At 37.4% G+C, this 24,958-nt stretch overlaps 1 protein-coding gene across 4 annotated transcripts in view; it reads left to right on the forward strand.

Annotated features, from left to right (window-relative positions):
- The window catches only part of LPAR1 (lysophosphatidic acid receptor 1), a 160,940-nt gene that overhangs the window by 127,365 nt on the left and 8,617 nt on the right, over window positions 1-24,958 (forward strand). The window contains exon 4 of one of the 4 annotated variants that reach the window (XM_057724725.1): window positions 17,113-17,381. The exons of the other annotated variants lie outside the window; for them this stretch is intronic. Within the exon in view, the coding sequence (XP_057580708.1) occupies window positions 17,113-17,210 (98 nt within the window). The 3' untranslated portion in view covers window positions 17,211-17,381. Of the gene's footprint in view, window positions 1-17,112; window positions 17,382-24,958 lie in introns of those variants that run through there. 4 annotated transcript variants of the gene reach the window in all.

Raw genomic sequence — 24,958 nt, forward strand, 5'->3', positions numbered from 1 at the left:
CAAAGTGGGTGTGTTTGGAAAGATATTGTGTTTTTCTATTATTAAGTATTGAAAACATGTGATTTAGCTGTTTTGCTTCTGTGCTTTTTTTTAATTTTGTGCTTTCCTCTCTCCCTTCCCCAGTCCTCGGTGACCCAGATGGCTTTGTATCTATCTGTCCACTTCCTCTCTCACCTGGGGTTTTCTGCCTCTGAGGTTTACTTTAGACTGAGATAGCGTCTTCCTGGCCTCTCTGCTTTCTTGCTGACCCTTATACAAACACCCAGACCTTTTGTATATTATTAATCGTTGAATTCCAATCTCAGCTGAGAAACAGAAGGTATTAGGAATATGGGGAAGGTACAAAAAGGGGTCAAGATCATACAGATCTTTACCACTCTGGTGTCTGGTCTCTAGTCCTCTTGTCCCTTCTGAAATGGAAACTACAAATCCCATTGAGCTTTTCCTGTGCTTGGAGCATGCCAGCTGTCCTGAAGGGGTGCTGGGCATGCCTGTCCTTTCCTTCAGCAAGGCTCGTGCCAGCACCATGGGCTTCCCAGCAGCCCTAGGAGCTGTGTCTGAATTTATAAGGCTTTCTGGGAGGTTTTGCATGTCAGGGAGTTTCTGGTCCACAGAGGAAAAGGTATTTTTCTACAATATCTAGTTACCCCCATTGCTTAATAAATTTCTCTCTTACAGACTAGAATGTTTTATTCAATGCAGTTACTAAAATGTGTTTATCCTCTTAGGTTACTATTTTATTTTACATTTACCTCTGAGTTTCTTTCAAAGATATTATGTGATCAAGCATTCATTTGCATAGGAATTTCCTGTTTTAAGATTTTAATCATTAAAATTAAAACTATTATATTTGAAGTATTTTAATAGTAAATTTAATAGTAAAAATACCCATCTAAATAATAATTTATTAATGTTTTGTTAAGATTAATAAATCATTGTAAAATCAAAAATATTCTTAAATATTTTAAAATAAAAATAAAGATATTTTAAAATAGCTAAGTATTTCTAAATATTTAAATAAAAATATTTAAAATTACTAGTACTTTAATTGCTAGTTTAAATGGAAAATGTTCTTAAAATAAGCTTACGGGAAAAAAAGAAAATAAGAAAAACACCCATTAGTTATTTCCTAAGAACAAATAAAGAGCAATAGACGGAAGGCTGAACTATTTGGATTGAAAAAGAACTTAACCTTTTTCTACTATAATTTTTTAGTGAATCAATTCTCAACTCATAAAAGGGGTATGTGAATGTGGGGTGTGTGTGTGTGTTAAGGATGTCTTTCTTTTTTGGTATGAAAATTTTAGAATGGTTAAACTGATATAAATCAGAAATCTCAAATATTCTTTGGATTGCAAGCCATCTTTCTACTCTCTGTGGTTCTCACTTCTTGTTCTGCTTTAATGGCTAAGTTTTTACTAATGATGTTTATTTTCTTCCATTGTAAGGTAATATATGATCAATACAGATAAACTAGGAAATATTACAAAAGAAGAAAATAGTTACCTGTATAGTCCTATCACACAGACAGTAACATATCCTTAATCTGAGAGGGTCTTTCTGTTACCCTGGCTTGTGAATGAGGAAGAGAATATAGAATTAATGGATCAATATGTTTCCTACAAACCCTTATACGTATTGCTTTACTGGATCCTGATTTAGAAGAGTCTGAGGTCAGTCTGATAATTCTTGCTTTACGGGTAACTTGTTTATTTACATATATGTAATTGTGTGGTTCTTTCACTGTCTTTATACCTCTATCTCTGCACTCTCTTCCACCAAAGAGTGACCTGGAACCTTCACCCCTTGCCATTCTACAGCACTAAGGGGATTAGATCCCTCAGTGCCTCGGGGGCCTGCCAAATCTCTAATGAATCCTTCTAGATGGTCCTCCACCCCTGTCTGTTACTCTTAGTTTCTCTCTACACCTCCCTTGATGTTATTCACTGAACAGTGTGTTACCAAGTACCTTGATTGTCTGTGAAGTCATTGCCATCAAATTCTTGAGTAAGTTTGACTCCCTTCTCATACGGTATTATCCTTTTCTCCTCTTTGTTAAAGTGATATGATGAATACATTTTCAGTATTTTCAAACATGTATTAGCTTTTGTGATTAGGTATCTACATTGTACTAGAAACTGTATAGACATTCGTAGAAGTTGTTTTATTCTTAATTTTGTTTTTTTAATTACAAAATTAAAATATTGTTCCAATCATATCCTAATTTTCAGAAACTTCCTTTATCCATAAGTTGGCCTCTTGAAGTGTATCCAGTATCACTATAGAAACTTTGGTCTTATATTTTATGTGATATATCCATTATATTTGTACTTGCTAAATATATTTATATTTTTTACCTAAAAATCATTTTAATTTAAAAAGTCTTGTCCTAGAAGAAAACTAGCTGATTATCAACCCTAATGGCTGTGAGAGTCAAATCCAAGGAAAATATTTAAATATGACAAAAGTTCTGCCACAGAATGATTGGAATGTGTACTTTCATTAGATCATTTTTAGGTAACCATTTGGCATCTTTTGGGTTGGTATTAAAAAAGAGAAGATAAGCTTACATTTCTAGTACAGGCTAAAATTATGGAGATGCTGTTTTTAATGATTATAAATCTTTACTCAATTTTCCCTCAAAAAAAGGACACATGCTTGAAATAAGCTTTTTAAAAAAGTCACCAGTGTCAGAGTTATACAAATGAAGTAGAATTTTACCCTATTTCATGGAACATGTTACACCAGGTGTGAGAGGAGTTACTGTTATCCTAACCTAGGAGACAGAGGGTAGCCCAGCATTGTAGTCATATGCTAAGTGATCTCAGAGTCCCAAACGTGAACACAGGAGAATTTTGGCTTCAGAGGTAACATCTCTAAGAACTTGTGTTTTTGTGCCATAACCCTTAGTGATCTGACCTCTTGAAATGCATCATTTTGTTTCCAAAATTATGTTTCTGCTGTAGAATGCTTAGTATATCCAAAGCACTTGATGTATGTAACTTCATTTGGTTCTTACAGCAGTCCTGTAAAGTAGGCATTACCATATCTTTTTTACAAATGAATCAACTGAGACCCAGGATGTTAAACTAGGACACTCAGCCAGCAGGTACACAGACCAGGGCATTTTCTAGTCCAGGTACATCTGACATCACAGCCTGAGCTCTTAACCACCAAGCTAGACTGCCTTGTTGAGTGGTTCCATCTAATTCTGCGTAGGAAAAATAACTTATTCTGGTCACAGAACATAAGATATTGAGGGAAGTTTATAGTCTTTTTAGTTGGTTTTTGTTGTTGTTGTTGTTGTTGTTGTTTTTGGCCATGCTGTGCAGCTTGCGGGATCTTAGTTCCCTGACCAGGGATTGAACCTGCACCCTCAGCAGTTAAAGTGCAGAGTCCTAACCACTGGACAGCCAGGGAATTCCCTATAGTCTTTTTAATCCTTACGCATTACTAATAACAAAACAGAAGGCTTTTAACATTTGCAATAAAGTTAAGGTGTTTATACTTATTTATAAAACTTAGTGAAGGGTATTTTTTTATTAAATGTATTTTTTTGTCTAATGTACCAAACCATCCATATGTGACCTAGCACTTCCCGAAGGTAAATTATCTTGGACCACTGATGCAGACTTGGATTAGAGTAGCATAGCCGGCTGAGGAAGAAGTGAAAGCACGTTGAGCTGGTGTACTGTGATAGGAATCAGCCAATTTTCCTATAATCCTTTTAGGGATTTGACATAGGTTGATGTAAGAGGAATACTAAGTGAACAGGAATAAATACTTTGTTTACTTTCATTTCCTACCAATGGTGAGGAAGTAATGAATAATCCCCCTAAATGGAAATGGTCCATGCTTCAGTTGGTATGTGTTACACTTGAAGGCTCTTCCTCCTCTTACTTCTTCTCTCTACTGGCATCTGTGCGTGCCTTGAAGGTGCATAGACATAAATACCTTTTTTGGTTGTAGACTTTCTCAGAGTTTTCAGAGTACTTTTAGAGACATCTGAATCATAAGGAATAACACGGGGGATGAGAAGAACGGAGATCCATAATTTATAGAATAATCACATTTTAGCCCTAAAAATGGCCCAGGTTGTCTTACAGACTTATTTCCCCAGCCACTTCTATTTCAGAAATGTGGAAACTGAGGCCCAGTAAGTTCTGGTGATGTACATGTCCAGGTAGATTCAGATCATGGTCTATTCTAGATCCATCCCAGAGTGAGGTAGCTCCCAGTCCAGGACTTTGACCTGAATGACTTTATGCTTCTGCATACATTTAGCCATCTAATGTATAGAATCCCAAGTAGATGTTCAGGGCTTTTAGGATTGCATCTTGATTTACAGTGGTTTTGAGTATCTCTTTGTATTGTTTTCTTAATGGTTGCTCTGGGTATTATGATATCTCTATCTCTGTCTGTCTGTCTGTCTGTCTCTCTGTCTATCTATCTATATCTATGTATATATGTATGTGATTTACCACCATCTACTGATATCAGTATTTTACCACTTTGAGGTGTGGAAAGCGTTATTTCCATTTATGTCTCTTTACTTTCCCCACTTTTAAATATAATTATCTTGAGTATCATGTGATATTTAGTGTTTGTTTCAGTGATCTAATATGTTTTATAAAACCCATGAGGAGAATTGTCTATTGTATGTAGCCATATTTCTGTTCCTTTTGTTGTTGTTCTTTTTTTTTTTTTTCCTGATGTTCTAAGATTCCTTCTTTCACCATTTCTTTCTGTTTGGAAAACTTAGCCACTTTTTGAAAGGTAGGTCTGCTAGCAACAAATTCTTTGACTTTTCCTTCATCTGAATATATCTTTGTTTTCCTTTCATTCCTCAAGGATAGTTTTGCTGGATATAGAATTTGAAGATGACTAGTTCTCTCCCCACCTCCCACCCCCAATCACCCCCAACCCTGCCCAACACTTGGAAAATGTACCACTTCTTTCTGGCTCTCATGGTTTTAGATGGGAAATTTGCTCTTATTTGAATTGGTGTTCTCTTATGGGTAATGTGTCATTTCTCTCAGAATGCTGTCAAGATTTTTTTTTTTGCATCATTTCTCAAAATTTAATTATGAAATGTCATGTCTTGGTGTGGATTTCTTTATGTTTATCCTCCTTGAGTTTCATACTGTTTCTTGAATCTGTAGGTTTATATATATAATGTATATATATACACATACATATATTTTTTTTTTTTGCCAAATTTGGACATTTTGAACTATTGTTTCCTCTAAAATTCTTTTAAGTTTATTTCTTTTTTCCTGTCCTTCTGGGACTTTGATGATGTATATAAATGTTAGATCTTTTATCATCCCAGTCCCTACCACTGTGGATTTCTTTTTCTTTTTTTTTTTTTTTTTTAAGCCTATTTTTATTTCTCCTGTTCAGATAAAGTAGATTCTATTGATCTGTTTTCAGGTTCATTGATATCTGTCCTCTGTCATCTCCACTCTACTATTCAATCCACTATTTATTCTTGTTATTACATATTTTAGTTTTAAACTTCCATTTGACTATTTTTTATAACTTCTGATTCTTTGCTGAGATATTTCTGTTTTTTCATTTGTTCTAAAGAATTTGCAGTTGTGTGTTGAATAATTTTTATGATGGCTGCTTTAAAGTCCTTATCAATAATTCTAACATCTGACTCACTGTTAGTGTCAGCTGATTCTTTTCTCAATCAAGTAGTGATTTTCCTAGTTTTTGAGGTGATGGGTGATTTTTCATTGTATCCTAGACATTTTGGCTACTGTATTTGGCTACTTAAATCTTTTCTTTTATCAGGCAGTCATCCCGTTTAGGCTTAGCATTTTCAGAGACTTTGTCGTGCTATTTTGGTTGGCTTGGTTTATTTGGGGCTGCTCAGCATCCTGCTGTTCCCTGCTGGTCCCACCTGAGGGGATGAAGGAGTTTCCCTGGGTATGGCCTCCCAGTGTCTCCAGTGGTGGTATGAAGAGGAATTCTTTGGCCTGTGAGAACAAACCTACTTCCTAGCACTTAATGTGCTGTGATCCTCCTTTCCTCTCTCCTTCCCTCACATTGCGGGGAAGGAGAACACTTCCCAGGTGGGACTTTTTTGTGTCAGGATCCCCTTTGCTGGTGCTGTCAGCTGCCCGCTGTCTCTCACCGAGGGAAGGGGGTCTTAGCCTGCTGAGTAAGGAGAGTGTTTTCCCTGGCCACTTACTATCAGTGGCACTCCTGGTCCATCCCTTTTGCCAGTGCTGCTGGCTAGCATGGTTGGTGGTACCCCATTTTTTCTGAGGGAGGAATAAGCCTACCTGGGCTGCCTTTAGTTGATTAGTTGGTGGTCTGGAAAGTCTGGACTTGGCTGACCACCTGTTAGGTCTGGGATCTCTAGTTAGGTCTTAGTCCTGGGGTCTATAATCAGTTCACCTTCCTTTTATGCATTTCAGAGTTCTCTTTGGTTGCCTCTTGTGTTTTTTCCAGGGTTTGTGTTTTACTTAGCTGGGAGGTACAGGGAGAAATGTATCTGTGCCATCTTGTCTGGATCAGAAGTCTTATTCATGGACTTTTGGGGGAGAGGAACCCTTAAGACTACCCCTAATAGAAAAATATGAATTTGGTCAGTGGCTTTATTTCAGCAGAAAGTACTCTATTCTGGTACATTTCCACCTGTCATAGTTCCCTATAAACAAAACCAGAACACAATCTACCCTTTCTTTCTTCCTCCCTTCTTCCTCCACTTCTCTAATTATGCTACCACCATAGATGTCTATGAATGGAAGTTCTTTGTCTTTGAAATTGTAGAAAAAGAGTTAAATTAAAGCCTGGTTTCAGTTTGCCACCCTTCGTGGTGGGAAAGTGAGTCAGCAAATACTCTATCCTTGGGCCACCACTCTCCCTCCACCTTCCTCCCCATCACTTCTCGTCAACCTCACTAAGCTTAACTTCCCAAGACTGGGAAAGTGGGCTTTTAAAGACAATTTGTCACATCTTGTGCATCAAACTCAAAAAGAGAAAGACACCTTAAGTGTAAACGCCACCTGGCTTTATTCACTCTTCATCACCCATCTCTTTCAGAAACGGCTGAACGGATACAGGCTTTTGCTCTAAAGAGCAGATTGAAGAAAGGATTTGTTTTTAAATTTTTGAACAATAATTTGACTTCTTTAACATAGTCACAAATTGTGTTATAACTGAAAATGCCCCAGGCCTTGGGCAAAAATCTAAAAAATGCAGAGCAGTTGCTGATGAAGATTTTGGATGAGGGTTCAGAAAATCAAATACTACTTTCATTTCTAAGGGAAATAATTTTAAAAATCTAAAGGAAATTTAAAGAATTTGTAAATATAACAGCTATAATCTGAATGTGTCCCTCTCAAATTCATTTGTTGAAACCTAACTCCCAAAGTGATGGTCTTGGGGGTGGTGCCTTTGGGAGGTCTTAGGTTCTGAGGGTGGAGCTCCCATGAATGGATGAGTGTCTTTATGTAAGAGACCCCACAGAGCTCCCTAGCCCCTTCTGCCATGGGAGGGTACGATGAGAAATTGGCAGCCCTCAACTCAGAAGATGGCTCTCACCAAAACCTGACCATGCTGGCACACCTGATCTTAGACTTCCAGCCTCTAGAACAGTGAGAAATAAATTTCCATTGTTTACAAGCTACTTAGTCTGTGGTATTTTGCTACAGCAGCATGAATGGACTAGGACAATAACTATATACATATATAAATGGAAATCTCAAATTCTAGGAAAAATCTGAAGATCCAGAAATAAATGATATTTTCTCACTTGTTGGGTGTTAGAAATATAAAAAAATGTAATTTTATACTAGTGATCTCAACAGGGTTGGGGAGGCATGAGGCAGTGCATGAGAACTGTAATAGCAAAAACAGAAAAACTTGAATCTTCCTTAGACAAATTTATGTGTGAATGGGAAACACTATCAGATGTTTTCACGTAGGAAAGTACTTGCAGCATAATTTTCCAGGACTTTGGGGGAAAACTTTATCTTAAATTATTTTAGGTATGGAATGATTTACTGTTTTAAGTTTTCATTTTAATACAATGGGAGTGAGAAACATAGCCCATCAAGGATATCTATATTCTGCTCCCTGGAACCTGTAAGTCCCCTTACATGGCAGAAGGGACTTCGTAGATGTGGTGAAACTAAGGACCTTGAGATGGGGAGATTATGCTGGATTATAGGCTTCGGAGATGGAGGAAGGGCCCATGAGCCATGGAACACAGCTGGCCTCTGAAAGCTGGAAAAGTCAAGGAAATGGGTTCTCCCTAAAGCCTCCAGAAAGCTATCCAGTCCTGCCAACTCTGATTTTTAGCCCATCTCAGACTTCTGACCTTTAGAACTATGAGATAATAAATTTATGTTGTTTTGAGCTCTGAAGTTTTGATAATTTGTTATGGCAGCAATAGAAAACATGCAAATACCTAGTTTATGTTTAAGAATGTTGCTGTTCACCTCATATGCTTTTCTCTGTAAAAGCATTACTTGACCACTGACTTTGCCCTCCCCACATTTGGCAATGTTTGGAGACATTTATTTTCATGACTAGGGTGGGTACCATTGTCATCTAGTGGATAGGGGCCAGGGATGCTGCTAAACATCCTACAATGGAAAGAGCAGCCCATCAACAGGAAAGCATTATCCAGTCCAAAATATCATTAGTGCCCAGGATGAGAAATCCTGAACCAGGTTGATTTTCTTAAGTATGCAGGAAGTTGAGTCCTACCATGCAGTTTGCTCTAAATTAACTGCGTAGGGACTTCCCTGGTGGTCTAGTGGGTAGGACTCCGAGCTTCTAATGCAGGGGCCTGGATTCAGTCCCTGGTCGGAGAACTAGATCCTGCATGTATGCTGCAACTAAAGATCCCATGTGCCACAACTAAGACCCTGCACAGCGAAAATAAATAAATAAATAAATAAATAAAATTAACAGCATAGTTTAGACCTGCCCTCTCCGAAAGGATGGCTGTTAGACATATGGCTATTTAAATTTAAATTCATTAAAATTAAACAATTTTAAAATGAAATTTCTCAGTCACACTTTTCAGATTTCAAGTGCTCACTAGTCACAGTGCCTAGTGGCTACCATATTGGATAACTGACATAGAACACTTCTGTCATTGCAGAAAATTCTGTTGGATTGCACTGGTCTTTCAGACGCTTGCTACCTGGAGCGTTGGGTATGGACAAGTAAAATCAGCATTACCTAGGAGCTTGTTAGCAAGACACTCTCAGACCCCACCGCAGATCTATTAAATCAGAACCTGTATTTTAATAAGATCCCTAGATGATTCATGTTCACATTCAAGTTTGAATAGTCACGGTGACTTTCTCTTGCCTTGTTTTCTTTTTCCTCCCCTCTATTGCTTCTTCCTTTTCTGTTTCCATTTTAGCTGTACAAATGCCTTTCTTTCCAACTTTAGTTTCTGGGCTTTTCAAGCAGAGCTATGTCTTATTTCATCTCTGTATCCCCCATTCTCCCAAAGACATTTAACACACTGTCTCACACAAAATACTTGCTTGGTATTATTGTTTCTGGAATGAATTGCATTGAAATAACTTATGACCAGTCTCGGTATAGGTCCTTTTTCTCTTGACCAAAAAGGACAGCTATTTTTATCTTTTACTTTATATATATATGTATGTGTGTGTGTGTATATATGTATATACATATGTAAGCTCTTTATTGGAATATAATTGCTTTACACTGTTGTGCCAGTTTCTGCTGTACAACAAAGTGAATCAGCTGTATTTATACATATATCCCCATATCCCCTCCCTCCTGCAACTCCTTCCCACCCTCCCTATCCCAGCCCTCTAAGTCATCACCCATCATCGAGCTGATCTCCCTGTGTTAATGCAGCAGCTTCCCACTAGCTATTTTACATTTGGTAGTGTATATATGTCAGTGCTACCCTCTCTCTTCATCCCAGCTTCCCCTTCACCTCCCACCCCATGTCCTCAAGTCCGTTCTCTACATCTGCATCTTTATTCTTGCCCTGTCACTGGGTTCATCGGTACCATATTTTTGGATTCCATATATATGTTAGCATACGGTATTTGTTTTTCTCTTTCTGGCTTACTTAACTCTGTATGACAGACTCTAGGTCCATCCACCTCACTACAAATAACTCAATTTCATTCCATTTTATGGCTGAGTCATATTCCGTTGTATATATGTGCCACATCTTCTTTATCCATTCATCTGTTGATGGGCATTTAGGTTGCTTCCATGTCCTGGCTATTGTAAATAGTGCTGCAATGAACATTGTGGTACATGTTTCTTTTTGGATTATGGTTTTCTCAGGGTATATGCCCAGGAGTGGGATTGCTGGGTCATATGGTAGTTACATTTTTAGTTTTTTAAGGAAACTCCATACTGCTTTCCATAGTGGCTGTATCAACTTACATTCCCACCAGCAGTGCGGGAGGGTTCCCTTTTCTCCACAGCCTCTCCAGCATTTATTGTTTTTAGATTTTTGATGATGGCCATTCTGACCGTGTGAGGTGATACTCATTGTGGTTTTGACTTGCATTTCTCTAATGATTAGTGATGTTGAGCATCTCTTCATGTGTTTGTTAGCCACCTGCATGTCTTCTTTGGAGAAAAGTCTATTTAGGTCTTCCACCCATTTTTGGCTTGGGTTGTTTGCTTTTTTGATATTGAGCTGCATGAGCTGCCTGTATATTTTGGAGATTTATCCTTTGTCCGTTGCTTCATTGGCAAACATTTTCTCCCATTCTGAGGGTTGTCTTCTTGTCTTGTTTATGGTTTTTTTGTTGTTGTTGTGCAAAAGCTTTTAAGTTTCATTAGATCCCATTTGTTTTGTTTTTCTTTCCATTTTTCTAGAAGGTGGGTCAAAAAGGATCTTGCTTTGATGTATGTCATAGAGTGTTCTGCCTATGTTTTCCTCTAAGAGTTTTATAGTGTCTGGCCTTGCATTTAGATCTTTCTTTTTTAGGATCTTTATTTATTTATACTAATCTTTTTAACTAATTTTTATTGGAGTGTAGTTACTTTACAATGTTGTGTTAGTTTCTACTGTACAGCGTAATGAATCAGCCATATATATATATATATATCCCCTCCCTTTCGGACTTCCTTCCCATTCAGGTCTCCACAGTGCATTAAGTAGAGTTCCCTATGCTACACAATAGGTTCTCATTAGTTTTCTAACTTTATACACAGTGTGTATATATGTCAATCCCAATTTCCCAATGCATCCCACCTTCCCTTTGCACAGTGGTACATTTAGCTCTTTAATCCATTTTGAGTTTATTTTTGTGTATGGTGTTAGGAAGAGTTCTAATTTCATTCTTTTACATGTAGCTGTCCAATTTTCCCAGCATCACTTATTTAAGAGGCTGTCTTTTTTTCTATCATATATTCTTACCTCCTTTGTCAAAGATAAGGTGCCCATGTGTGCGTGGGTTTATCTCTGGGCTCTCTGTTATATTCCATTGATCTATATTTCTGTTTTTGTGCCACTACTATACTGTCTTGATCACTGTAGCCTGGTAGTATTCTTTGAAGTCAGGGAGCCTGATTCTACCAGCTCCGTCTTTCCTTCTCAGGATTGCTTTGGCTATTCAGGGTCTTTTGCATTTCCATACAAACTGTAAAATTTTTTGTTCTAGTTCTGTGAAAAATGCCGTTGGTAATTTGGTAGGGATTGCGTTGAATCTGTAAATTGCTTTGGGTAGTATAGTCATTTTCACAGTGTTGATTCTTCCAATCCAAGAACATGGTATGTCCCTCCATCTGTTTGTATCATCTTTGATTTCTTTCATCAGTGTCTTACAGTTTTCTGCATATAGGTCTTTTGCCTCCTTAGGCAGGTTTATTCCTAGGTATTTTATTCTTTTTGTTGCAATGGTAAATGGGAGTATTTCTTTAATTTCTCTTTCTGCTCTTTCATTGTTATTGTGTAGGAATGCAAGAGATTTCTGTGCATTAATTTTATATCCTGCTACTTTACTAAATCCATTGATTAGTGCTAGCAATTTTCTGGTAGCATCTTTAGGGTTTTATATGTATAGTATCATGTCATCTGCAAAGAGTGACAATTTTACTTCTTCTTTTCCAATTTGGATTCCTTTTATTTCTTTTTCTTCTCTGATGGCTGTGGCTAAAACTTCCAAAACTATGTTGAATAATAGTGGTGAGTGTGGGCACCCTTGTCTAGTTCCTGTTCTTAGAGGGAATGCTTTCAGTTTTTCAGCATCGAGAATGATGTTGGCTGTTGGTTTCTCATATATGGCTTTGATTATGTTGAGGTACTTTCCTTCTCTGCCCATTTTCTGGAGAATTTTTATCATAAATGGATGTTGAATTTTGTCAAAAGCTTTTTCTGCGTCTCTTGAGATGATCATATGGTTTTTATCCTTCAGTTTGTTAATATGATGTATCACATTGATTGATTGGCATATATTGAAGAATCCTTGCATTCCAGGGATAAACCCCACTTGATCATGGTGTATGATTTTTTTAATGCGCTGTTGGATTCTGTTAGCTAGTATTTTGTTGAGGATTTTTGCATCTATATTCATCAGTGATATTGGCCTGTAATTTTCTTTTTTTGTGACATCTTTGCCTGGTTTTGGTATCAGGGTGATGGTGGCCTCGTAGAATGAGTTTGGGAGTGTTCCTCCTTCTGCTATATTTTGGAAGAGTTTGAGAAGGATAGGTGTTAGCTCTTCTCTAAATGTTTGATAGAATTTGTCTGTGAAGCCATCTGGCCCTGGGCTTTTGTTTGTTAGGAGATTTTTAATCACAGTCTCAGTTTCAGTGCTTGTGATTGGTCTGTTCATGGTTTCTGTTTCTTCCTGGTTCAGTTTTGGAAGTTTGTACTTTTCTAAGAATTTATCCGTTTCTTTCAGGTTATCCAATTTATTGGCATATAGTTGCTTGTAGTAGTCTCTCATGATCTTTTGTGTTTCTGTGGTGTCAGTTGTTACTTCTCCTTTTTCATTTCTAATTCTGTTGATTTGCGTCTTTGCCCTTTTTTTCCTGATGAGTCTGGCTAATGGTTTATCAATTTTATCTTCTCAAAGAACCAGCTTTTAGTTTTATTAATTTTTGCTATTGCTTCCTTCCTTTCTTTTTCATTTATTTCTTCTCTGATCTTTGTGATTTCCTTCCTTCTGCTCACTTTACGTTTTTTTGTTGTTGTTGTTATTCTTTCTCTAATTGTTTTAGTTGTAAGCTTAGGTTGTTTATTTGAGATTTTTCTTGTTTCTTGAGGTAGGATTGTATTGCTATAAACTTCCCTCTTACAACTGCTTTTGCTGCATCACATAGGTTTTGAGTCATCGTGCTTTCATTGTCATTTGTTTCTAGGTATTTTTTAATTTCCTCTTTGATTTCTGTAGTGACTTTTTGGTTGTTTAATAGTGTATTGTTTCACCTCCATGTGTTTGTATTTTTTACAGTTTTTTTCAGGTAATTGATATCTAGTCTCATGGCATTGTGGTCAGAGAAGATGCTTGATATGATTTCAATTTTCTTGAATTTACCAAGGCTTGATTTGTGACCCAAGATGTGATCTGTCCTGGAGAATGTTCCGTGTGCACTTGAGAAGCCAGGTGTATTCTGTAGTTTTTGGATGGAATGTTGTATAAATATCAATTAAGTTGAGATGGTCTAACGTGTCATTTATAGCTTGTGTTTCCTTATTTATTTTCTGTTTGGATGATCTGTCCTTTGGTGTAAGTGGGGTGTTCAAGTCTCCAACTAGTAATGTGTTACTGTCAATTTCCCCCTTTATGGATGTTAGCATTTGCCTTATGTATTGAGGTGCTCCTATGTTGGGTGCATAGATATTTACCATTGTTATATATTCTTCTTGGATTGATCCCTTGGTCATTGTGTAGTATCCTTCTTTGTCTCTTGTAATAGTCTTTACTTTCAAGTCTGATTTGTCTGATATGAGTATTGCTATTCCACCTTTCTTTTGACTTCCATGTGCATGGAATATCTTTTTCCATCCCCTTACTTTCACTCTGTATGTGTTCCTAGGTCTGAAGTGGGTTTCTTGTAGACAGCATGTATGAGGGTCTTGTTTTTGTATCCATTCAGGCAGTCTGTATCTTTTGGTTGGAGCATTTAATCCATTTACATTCAAGCTAATTATTGACACGTATGTTCCTATTACCATTTTCTTAATTGTTTCGGGTTTGTTTTTGTAGGTCTTTTCCTTCTCTTGTGTTTCCTGCCCAGAGAAGTTCCTTTAGTAATTGCTGTAAGACTGGTTTGGTTACTTTGTAATTTAATTTGAGCATTTCCTAGAGTTTTGAGTATAAAAAAAATATTGTGAATTAAATGTTCATTGTGAACTAAAGGTTCCTAGTGACTCTACCACATGAAGAAGAGACTGCATCATAGCATGCTGTATTCAGATTCTTCTCTGTGTAACAAAATGTAGCAACACTTTTTGTTCTTAATAGTAATTGCAAACATCTCCAGAATCATCATATGTTCTAATGGAATAATTTGTATTGCATTTAAAAATAAATGCCTAATGTTTGAGTCATCTAAGAGGATTATCAAGTTTTTCTGGTATCAACCAAAATGTGTTACTTTATATGACAGCTACCACTGCAAGGAGTTAACTTGTTTCTTTGTACCAACACAATGAAAACATTCATTGGATATTTTGGAGTTGAGGTGACACAGAATCCACAAATGGCTTGATTTTATGAGTGTTGCAGCTTGTAGCATATGTCAGAATTAACTGCTTGTAGCAAAGGGACAAATTAAAAATTGTAGTTTAATTAGCTATTGACTATTGAGATTGTAATAGATCTCTTTCATTTTGCAAATAAGGAAACTGAGACCCAGAGAAGTCAGTATGGGGCAAAAGATGGTCCTGTTGCTTATGTTTTGTGGAAAGGGCAGCATGGGAGACCTTTCTTTTAGTCCTCATGTCTTCATCTCATAAATGCGTGCAGTGAACCAGAAGATCCTTGAGTGCCCCTTGCAGCTTTGAGAACATTTTTAATCCAGTTCTCCTTATTTTAAAAGTAATGTTCTTTTTATAGTTTCACACTGCCTCTCTGTAGACTATTTCTATCTGGGGTGGAAAATCCTCACTACAATATGAGTATTGAAGTTAGATTTAAATTCATGTTTCTTTGCACATATTAATCTGTGTAAAAAAAGTTTTAATTTCATACATAGATGAATAAAAGCGCCAAACTATATAAACTCTCTGCTGTAGTTCTGCAATTCCAAATCTATTAGACATATTAGACAAAGTCAAACAGACTTTAAAAAAATTCCTGAAAGCACAACTAGCACTGCAAAAAAAAAAAAAAAGTTTTGGTCCAGAAATTTTGGTGTGGATTGCCTAGAATTATAAGCAAAAAGTTGTTTTAGGACACTTTTTTTCCCCTGAGGATAGAGCATTGGCTTTCTTTGGACTCTGAAAGGGGCTGATGTCATAGAAATGATGAAGAACCACCAGTCTTTTCAACTCCTGGGCAAAATATATATATACACACACATATATATATATGTATGTATTTGAGGACTAGTGAGAACATGATTTGTGCAAGATTGCAAGTTTTATTAGTAGGATTCCTTGAATCCCCTATTTTTCTATTAACTGCTTTCTTCCTACCTCTAGAATTTCTATGGTTGAAGACTTTATGTAAGTTTTATGAAATAATCTCCAAATGATGAAAATTCGACAACAGTGGTGTAGAGATGACAGTCATTGACAAGAGTAGTATGGGTATCTGCTTTGTTAAAAAATTTTTTGAAGAGCTTATTTTAGTCAATACCCAGTTCTTTTTCTTTCTGCTTGTCCTGCCTTTCTCCCTATCTTTCTAGGTGTCTTTTTTTCTTCTATCGTAGGTCTTGTGATCATCAAAGAAAGTATGATGGGAATACTCTCATTTGGAGAACACAGACAAGTGTCTATGACTTATGCAAGAGATGGCACTGATACAGAAGTTTCTCCCTATGTGCTCTGTCTGCAATTCTGATCTGTTGGAGCTTTTCCAATATGCTAAGAGGGTTAGAAGGGTAGGAAGACAGGATGCAGGAAGAAATTTCTTCTCCCTGATTAAAAAGTTGCACATCCATATACAAGTTATTCACCCTCAGCCTCAACTTTTAAGCCATGCTTACGTGTATTATTTATTTGATAAATGTTCATGTGGTAGTAGACTCTTCAGAAGTCTTTAATCAAGTAAACTCACTTGTATTATACCATTAATATTAGTTCCATCTTATTGGAACGTTCTTATCTTATTATACTATTTCATCCAATAAGATGGAATGGTACTATTTTTTGCTGATCCTTTGCTTCTTTTTCCTTACCAGTTTAAGTGTAGGGTTATTTTCCACATTGTACCCTGGAGCATAATGGTGAATTTTTAAAAATCAAATATTTAAGTGCAAACTGCCAAATAAGCTGTCAGTAATCATACTAAGCAACTACATTTCACACTTTGAGATGCCTTGTGTATGTTCCATGTATGGGTTGCCCCTGCTAAATTCAACTGGGCATTATAAAAGATATCTTGTAGAAATGCATTTAAAAGGTCTAATTGCACTTTAGAACTTTATGTAGTTAAAATCAAAAAAGCCACAAAAGACTGGAAGAAATAGGTGTCTGAAAAATAGAGGTTTATTGAAAGAAAACCATCAGTCGTAATTTTGAAAAATTAGAGCCCTGGAAAGCATCAGCAGAGTTTACAATCTTAGGAGGTAACAAGACTCATTACAAATTAAGACTTGAAGCTCTACATTGGCATCGACCCTGGATGAAATCAGGAAAGACCATGTCTCTCTCCAGTCACAACTGGAAGCAGATATCTTATTGACAGCTTGCAGCAAAAGGTAGGCAGGTGAATCGCCACAGCTTATATCTTCCCTAACAGAGTTTTTCTCTCTGTAAGCCTGATCTGATTAAGATCTTTGATTAAGAAATGTATATGAAGTGGGTAGGTGAATGTAGCGAGAAAAGCAAGAGAAATGTCCAGGGTGGTCCAAAGCGTCCATTCCCTTTTCTTACAAAAGCAAACACGCAGCCCCTCTCGACTTCATTTGCTCTTAGGAAAATTATTTTTTATCTGTTTTCTTTTCCCCTTTTGCCAAAACTAGACTGCGATGGAATTCTCTCAGCACTGGCCGTTTCCCAGCAGCCCAACTGTTTCAGGAGGGTGGGGTCCAGTCCTACCGAGGTGGCCAGAGGGCACTGAGGCTGACCACCCACCCTCAGTGCTATCGCAGCCTGATCCAGCCCCACCATCAGCAACAGAAATGTGAGGACTGTGTCCACTCCCTGAAGAAGTTCCTTCCCTGCCTTACCTGTTTTCCTCGAACATCTCAGCTGGGTCAGGCCCTGTCATTAAAAACAAGTCTTAATTACATAGCCAGTGGGAAGTTGTTGTATAACAAAGGGAGTCCAACTCGAGGATGGAAGATGCCTTAGAGGACAGGGATGGGGAGGGTGGGGGGGACTCGAGGGAGGGTGGAGGGGGGAGTTGAGGGAGGGAGGGAATATGGGGATATGTGTATAAAAACAGATGATTGAACTTGGTGTACCCCTCAGAAAATAATAAATAAATTAAAAAAACAAAAAGAAGAGGAAAAAAAAAAACAAGTCAGCCTCACCCAGTTTTGCAGTTAGGAGGAAGATCTGGCCTCCGCCTTGGGCCCTGACCTGGGGACTCAGTCCTGCCTTTGCTGATGGAGGGGCCCACGCTGCCACGTGTCCAGGCCACAGCATCCGCCTCAGAGAAACTTAGAGCGAGCTGCCTAAAGACGCCCCCGCTGGCTGTGCCAGCTCTGAACAGGCTCCAAGTAGAGCGTCTCCATTCCACTGTGTTCCCAGGCTCTCCAAAGCCAGGAGGATTTCATCCTTTTCCAGAATGTGAGAGCTGCAAAACAGGCTGAGGTGGCCTCTTACTCTTTAGAAATTATTCCCCTCTGCCTGAAGCATAGGAAAGTCAAGGATCACTGAAACTTTGTATTCATTTGTCTCTCACCTCAAATTCTTTTTCATATGAGGCAGGGTCTTAAAAGTTAAGAAATGGAAAGAAAATACTCATTTTATTTTCAACTGAAAGCAGAAAGGGGAGAACCTGGAATTTGAGAGCTCATCAAGAAATGCTAGCCAGGACTTTCAGAAGGTTCTCGAAAAACAGCCTGATGGTCCCTCTGTGGCGGGGGTGGCAGCGTAACAGGGAAGGCAGCCCCTCAATTTGCTATCTCTGGATTGAGAGAACTAATAGCTGTTTGCCCGAAACATCCATATTTCTTGTAGATTTATTCCTTGCGTTTTCCCTGAAGGAGAAGGAAAGGGGGAAAATGGAGGGAGTCTGTTAAGTGGCCTCGTGCTTTACATTCTACGTGCAGTGTCTCATTCTGTCCTCACTGCGGTGCTGAAAATACATAGTTACCCACTTGACAGATAAGGAAACTGAGGCTCAGCGACATCGAGTAACTTGTCCAATGTCACATAACTAGTAAGGGAAAGAAATCGTATGTGACCTCAGGCTCCTTTTCTCCTATAAAATATGAATACTGACCCTTAAAATTCTCCAATTGCACAGCCTGGGAGATTAAATTTTATCTCTAAGGAGCCTCATTCCATCTTCCTCCTCACCAGGTAACTTCTTGAGTGCCTGTGGGAATAATGCCTGAATATTGTCCACTGTTTCCTTAATTATTAAAGAGAAACATGCTCTTTATAAAAAAACCAAAAATTACAAAATATTTACATTAAAATTTAAAGTCCATACTACCATCCCTGTCTCCTTCAGGTAACTCCTGTCAACAATTTGGTGTGTATTCTTCTAGACTTTCTGTAACACAGGTAGGGTTACATACACATAAAGTACCTATAGAAATTTTATAACAAATGGAATATTGTGCCTGGTGTAACTTTACAGACAATATAATTTGCGTATCTTCTGACGTGGGTCAGTACAGTAGAGCAGTGTCAGTCTATGTTATGACTGTTTACTATTCATTTATATATAATGTCAGTGGATGTTTAGATTTACAGTTTCCCCCAAGTATATATATTTCTTCATCAAGAATTCTGTATTCACAATTTTATATGCTGCTTCAAGTATTTGTGGAGGTGATGTGTTTCTGAAGGTGGAATCGTTACATAGGACATTTTAAATTTAGACATTGCCAAATCGCTTCCAAAAAGATTGTCAGATGACTCTTCTATCAACAGTGTATGGGTGTGTGCATGGATTTATTACTCATTCTATCACTAATAGGATTATAAGTCTTCCCCAGTCTGTTAGCTGTTCTTTGTAGATAAGAAAATCATATTAATACAGTTGAGATTTAATTCTGAAGCCAAAGGCGCTTTCTAACTTTTCATTCCTGGATTGAAAGATTCACCCACCCAGCCCTGGACACTGCTGGACAAGATGTCTCCCCGTCCCCATCCCAACACGTAGCCCATGCCACTAACCTTCCTGCGTGGTTCTGAGAAGGCCAGACAGATGCTTGCTACCAACACATGCGAAAAAGAAACTAAAGATGATTTGGTGCTATTCAGTCTTTCTTATCTGAGTTTCTCTCTCTCTCTCTCTCTCTCTCTCCCTCCCTCCCCCCCCTTTATTGAAGTATAATTGACATAACAAACTACATATATTTAAAGTATACAGTTTACATATAATTGGTAACAATCTCTGGTATATCAGTCTAAAAATCTGTACATATATGAACATCTATGTGGGGGATATGTGATACACACACATACAGAGTATGTACTTATTCTTTGCTTTCCCTTAACCAACTTGATTGTTAACAGAAACTTTGTAAAACATAGTAATTCATGCCCATAGCCACGTTTCTCTTCCTTTCACTGCAGAACTGCCTAAAAGCTTTGTCTGTACTTGGAAGGTCCAGTTTCTCTCCTGTTCACTCTTTTTTTTTTTTTTTTTTCTTTTAGATCATATCACTCCTCATTCTTTCTATGCGAGGAGCCATTTTTTTTTTAACTTATTTATTTTATTTATTTATTGGCTGTGCTGGGTCTTCGTTACTGAACACAGGCTTTTTCTAGTTGCTGAGAGCGGGGGCTACTCTTCATTGTGGTGTGCAGGCTCCTCATTGCAGTGGCTTCTCTTGTTGTGGAGCATGGGCCCTAGGCGCGTGGGCTTCAGTAGTTGCGGCACATGGGCTCAGTAGTTGTGGCTCATGGGCTCTAGAGCACAGGCTCAATAGTTGTGGCGCACGGGCTTAGTTGCTCTGTGGCATGTGGAATCTTCCTAGGGCAGGGCTTGAACCGGTGTCTCCTGCATTGGCAGGTGGATTCTTTACCACTGCGCCACCGGGGAAGTCTTCCTGTTCACTCTTGAATCTATCCCAAAGAGGCTTCCATTTTCAAGACCCACTGAAGTGTCCTCAGTGACTTCCTCATTGCTAAATCCTTTCTTTCAGTTGCTTGCAGGTTTCCTCCATTCCTCTCCCTCTCCCCAGCACTCAGTCTATTAGCAAATCATATCAGCTTTTACCATCAACCTGTGTCTGTGATCACCACCTTCTCACGTTCAGAGCCACCCTCAGCTCTTGTCTGGATAACTGTGTGAACCTCTAGCTGCCCTCCTCCTTCCTCACTTGCTGTCTCATCATCTCCCAAATACTGTCCCCCTCTAAAAGTATCTTACTGATTTATTTTGTTAGTTGTCTTTTACACCCTTCCTAGAACCTAAGCTCCATGAGGGGAGATAATTTTTTCTGTTTGATTCACTGTGGCATCCCCAGTACCTAGAATAGTACCTGATATGTAGTATACACTCGTATATTTAGATGAATTTTTTAAAAAGGGTTAGTCAACTATAGCCTTTAAGGCCAAGTCACTTAGCTCTTACAGTTACCAAGAATCAATTATTTTTGCTCCTAAAGTGCCAGGTTACTATAACAATAATGTGACTAGGTAAATATCACATTATCTAATAAAAATGAGGGCAACGAGAAAGTGTTTCTGGGAAAGCTAAGGGGAAGGCTTTGTTAATATTCAGTGCAGACAAGCTGCAAAAAGAAACTGCTTGAAATTTGCTGGGGAGAGCAACTGTAAATGTGGGGAAAACCATAAAAAATCAGCAGGGTTTTTGTACTCAAATTGCTTTGCAAGAATTTTAAGTTCTGACTCCACTCTGAAGAAGCCAGTTTGGAGGGAGTTAGTATGTGATGCTTTATTGGTGTGGCTTTGCTTGGAAGCCAGTGTAGAACTCCAGTTAACAGACCCATATTCAAATACAAAGTCTTGGCTCTAGGTTAAAGGATTGGCAAATGAATACAAATTGGTATTTTCATTTCAAATAAAATATTGAAAGTATCATTTTTATAATTTTATGTTCTAAACGTTTTTAAAATTAATTGACTTTTAGCCTCAACTGAAGCTTATTATAGGGTATCTGTGTTTGTGTGTGCACACGCTTTTAGTTTCTGTTGTTAAAACATAATTGATACCATTTTATATGTATGTTTTAATATTTTGTTCTTCTTAGTGTATCTTGGAGATCATTTGGTAAGGATACAATTTCTTAAGAACTTTAGAAAGTTGAATAGAATCCCACTTTATAAATCCAACTTAATTTATTTTACTTCTCTACTTGTGTGTTACCTGGATTATTTCCAATTTTTAAAAACAAACAATGCTGCAAAGAATTCCTGGTACATACATAATTGTGTTATGTGTAAATATATCTATAGGATAAATTCTGAGAAGTAATCTTGTTACAGTTTATTTTGATGGCTTTAGAACTGATTGATTTTTGTTCAGGATTTATGTGTTAGAATTTGCTTTGTGATATTTTATCTTAGTTTTGAGCAACCAATATTTTTCTCTGAACATGTAGTTAAATAAACTGATTGAAATTCATGTAGAAAAATAGGTTTATGATTTGAATTTGGAACTCTTTAGCCTAAATACCCACTTCCCAATTGAATAATCATTTTTATGACAAAAAAGTTTTAATAAATGTTTTTGATAACAAGAGATGTCTTAGGCACACACTTGCTATAGTAGAACAGACTGTACCTCCCTCCTACTCTGCCGAGAATCCCTACTTCGTAAACATCAATTCAGAACATTTAGCCACTGTAAGAGGCATAGCCAATCTCAAAATGCATTGTCATATTTACAATTTCTGCCATTCTTCTTTTTGTGTCTTTCCCCCATTAAATAAATAAACAAACAAACATATTTTTAAATGAACATTTTTAGGTTGCAAGAATTTTTATGAATTTGCTTTTGGATTAAATTTTAATTCCCCCCCCCCCCTCATTTTGTTAGTAAAATAATGAATTACGAATTAAATTTCCATTACATGTTTTCTTCCTTGAATTTGTCTTCTGGGTAACACATATCTTGTTGATCCAGGCCAGCAGTTCAAGAACTGCAAAGAGTAAAACCCACAGGATTCTGTCATTAGCGTTATTCTGTATTTTCAGCCAGATTTTAGTGCTCGTTTAGACTTGTACCATTTTGGGAAAATCTTAATTCATAGTTGAAAAATATATTGTAAAACCAGTTACAGATTCCCTGTTTATGTTGAACTTTTTCTAGGGAAAGATTCTGGGCAGGGGGAGTTTCATTTATCCTTTAAGGGATAAATATTATTCAAATCACCTTGGTAACAGCTAGACCACAGTCATGCAATAAGTTTAGTATCACTTTCTGTGTTAGGCGGTGTAGCACTGTGTTGACAATACTAACTTTCTGTGAGATTTAAGATTGATCATTTTTTAAATAAGGGAGGGAAATCTGTTTTTGAAAAATTTTGTATTCACTGTGTTTAGGAGGCAAAACAGGTTTAATTATTCTGAGAATGGTGAATTAGCTCCTGTGGGAAGAATATGTGACATTATCCTTTTTTGCTGGGTCTCATGTGAAAATAAACCTCACTGTCTTTTTTTCATTGTCTTTTTTAAGACACTAAGATGCAGTGACTGTTGTGAATGTGTATGGGTATATATATCCATACACGCATACATATATGTTATATATACACTTATATAGTATATGTAGGTGTGTGTATTATATGTGCATATATAAATTATATGTTTTTTAATTTTAAAATATATCTGTTATTTGAAAATGATAAAGGCATTTGGAGTAACATTGCTTTTTAGTTATTAGTGGGTAATAATGCTCTGGTGAGCCAGTCTTACTTTACTTAGTTCCCTCCAAGACAGAGCTGTGTAGAAATCAGAAAACATGTTTAGGGAGGAAGAGAAGAGGCAGTGACCCATCTTAACATGGTTTAACACACATTGGTTTTGTTGAAAGTAAATTAATGCATTTCCTATTTTGTCTGCTTATACAGGGGTCATATCTCCAGGAGAACATTGGCTACTGTTGGAAGTGGAGTGTGTGGGTGTGTTTGTAAGGACATATAAATTAGCACATCTTTAGTTTTCTAGCTCTCTCTTGATTTCTTAGAATTTGGAGCTAATGAGAATGGCCATGCTACTTCTGTATTGAGTCTTACTGCATCTTCATTTTCACTGTTCGCAGAAACTTTCGGAGGAACACACCTTTCCCTCATGTGATTGTCTTATATAGCATTTTGCCTATTCATTAGATGGCATCATTGGATGTTTTAGGTATAGAAAAAAGCTGGCTTTGATAACATTCACTATACTGTCTTCCCAGGGGGTCCACTATTCAGGAAAGTCTCCTGCACAATGGACAGACAGCCCCTGAAATATGGTGCCCCCTGCCCCCCATCGGTGCCTTTGTATATTCTGAAGCATCTTACATGGACACAGAGGTAGTATAGCTTAAAATAAATTATAATAAATATCCTCAAAGATTTAAGAGGCTATTATACTGACCAAATTAGGACACATTGCTATATGAAAACATCAAAAACATATAAAAACAGAACAAAAACATATTCCTTAAAATAAAACATCTGATTGCCTGCCCTCCTTTACCCACCACTAATAAACTGACCATCTTTCTATATGAGTTTCATTCGCAATCCAAAGAAAAGGGGCTCAAATTGATAATTATAAGAAATTTAAAAAGTGTGCAGGGTCATATACTAAAGTGTCTTGAGACTGCAGGATTATAAGTGATTTTTTACATTTCCTATTTATATTTTTCCATATTTTCAAAATTTTCTATAGGAAAAAATATAGTAATTCAAGGAATTAGCTTCATACCATCATTTAGACATCAATCAGTGAAAGAAAAGCAGCTGAGATGCCATTCTGGGAAGGAAAATTAGATTGAGAATTATCCTTATCCTCTCATAAATTATGTGTTCCTTGAGTTAAGGAAACAATATTACAAATTATCAGGACATAAATATATGAAAAGAACTGACCAATTTGAGTCTCTACAAAAAATCCAAGTATAACACTTGAGAAAGTCTCATTAATAGTAATATAGATGGGCATTTATGCTGATAAATGATTAGAACTGTAATTTATATTTAAAAAATGGTAAGATATATGCTGGAGAGGTAGGATGTATTCTTTCTCCCTACTTTTTTTTTTAATAAATTTATTTTTTATTTATTGGCTGCATTGGGTCTTCGTTGCTGCACGCGGGCTTTCTCTAGTTGCGGAGAGCAGGGGCTACTCTTCATTGCAGTGTGCGGGCTTCTTATTGCGGTGGCTTCTCTTGTTGAGGAGCACAGGCTCTAGGCGTGCAGGCTTCAGTAGTTGTGGCTTGCATGCTCAGTAGTTGTGGCACACGGGCTTAGTTGCTTCACAGCATGTGGGATCTTCCTGGCATGTGGGCTCAAACCCGTGTCCCCTGCATTGACAGGCGGATTCTTAACAACTGTACCACCAGGGAAGCCCTCTCCCTACTTCTTAATAGCTAGAGTGTGGATATGAGAATAAAGCGTGGTGAGTTGAATGCCCCTAAGGGGAACTTTGAATCTTGAGAGATTAACACAAAGGTATGTTGGTCAAATAGTGATTGTTCCAGAAAGCTGCTACAGAATCTAGGGTCTCA

Source organism: Hippopotamus amphibius, chromosome 2, assembly GCF_030028045.1.
Source record: "Hippopotamus amphibius kiboko isolate mHipAmp2 chromosome 2, mHipAmp2.hap2, whole genome shotgun sequence".
In the NCBI taxonomy this organism is placed as follows: Eukaryota; Metazoa; Chordata; class Mammalia; order Artiodactyla; family Hippopotamidae; genus Hippopotamus; species Hippopotamus amphibius.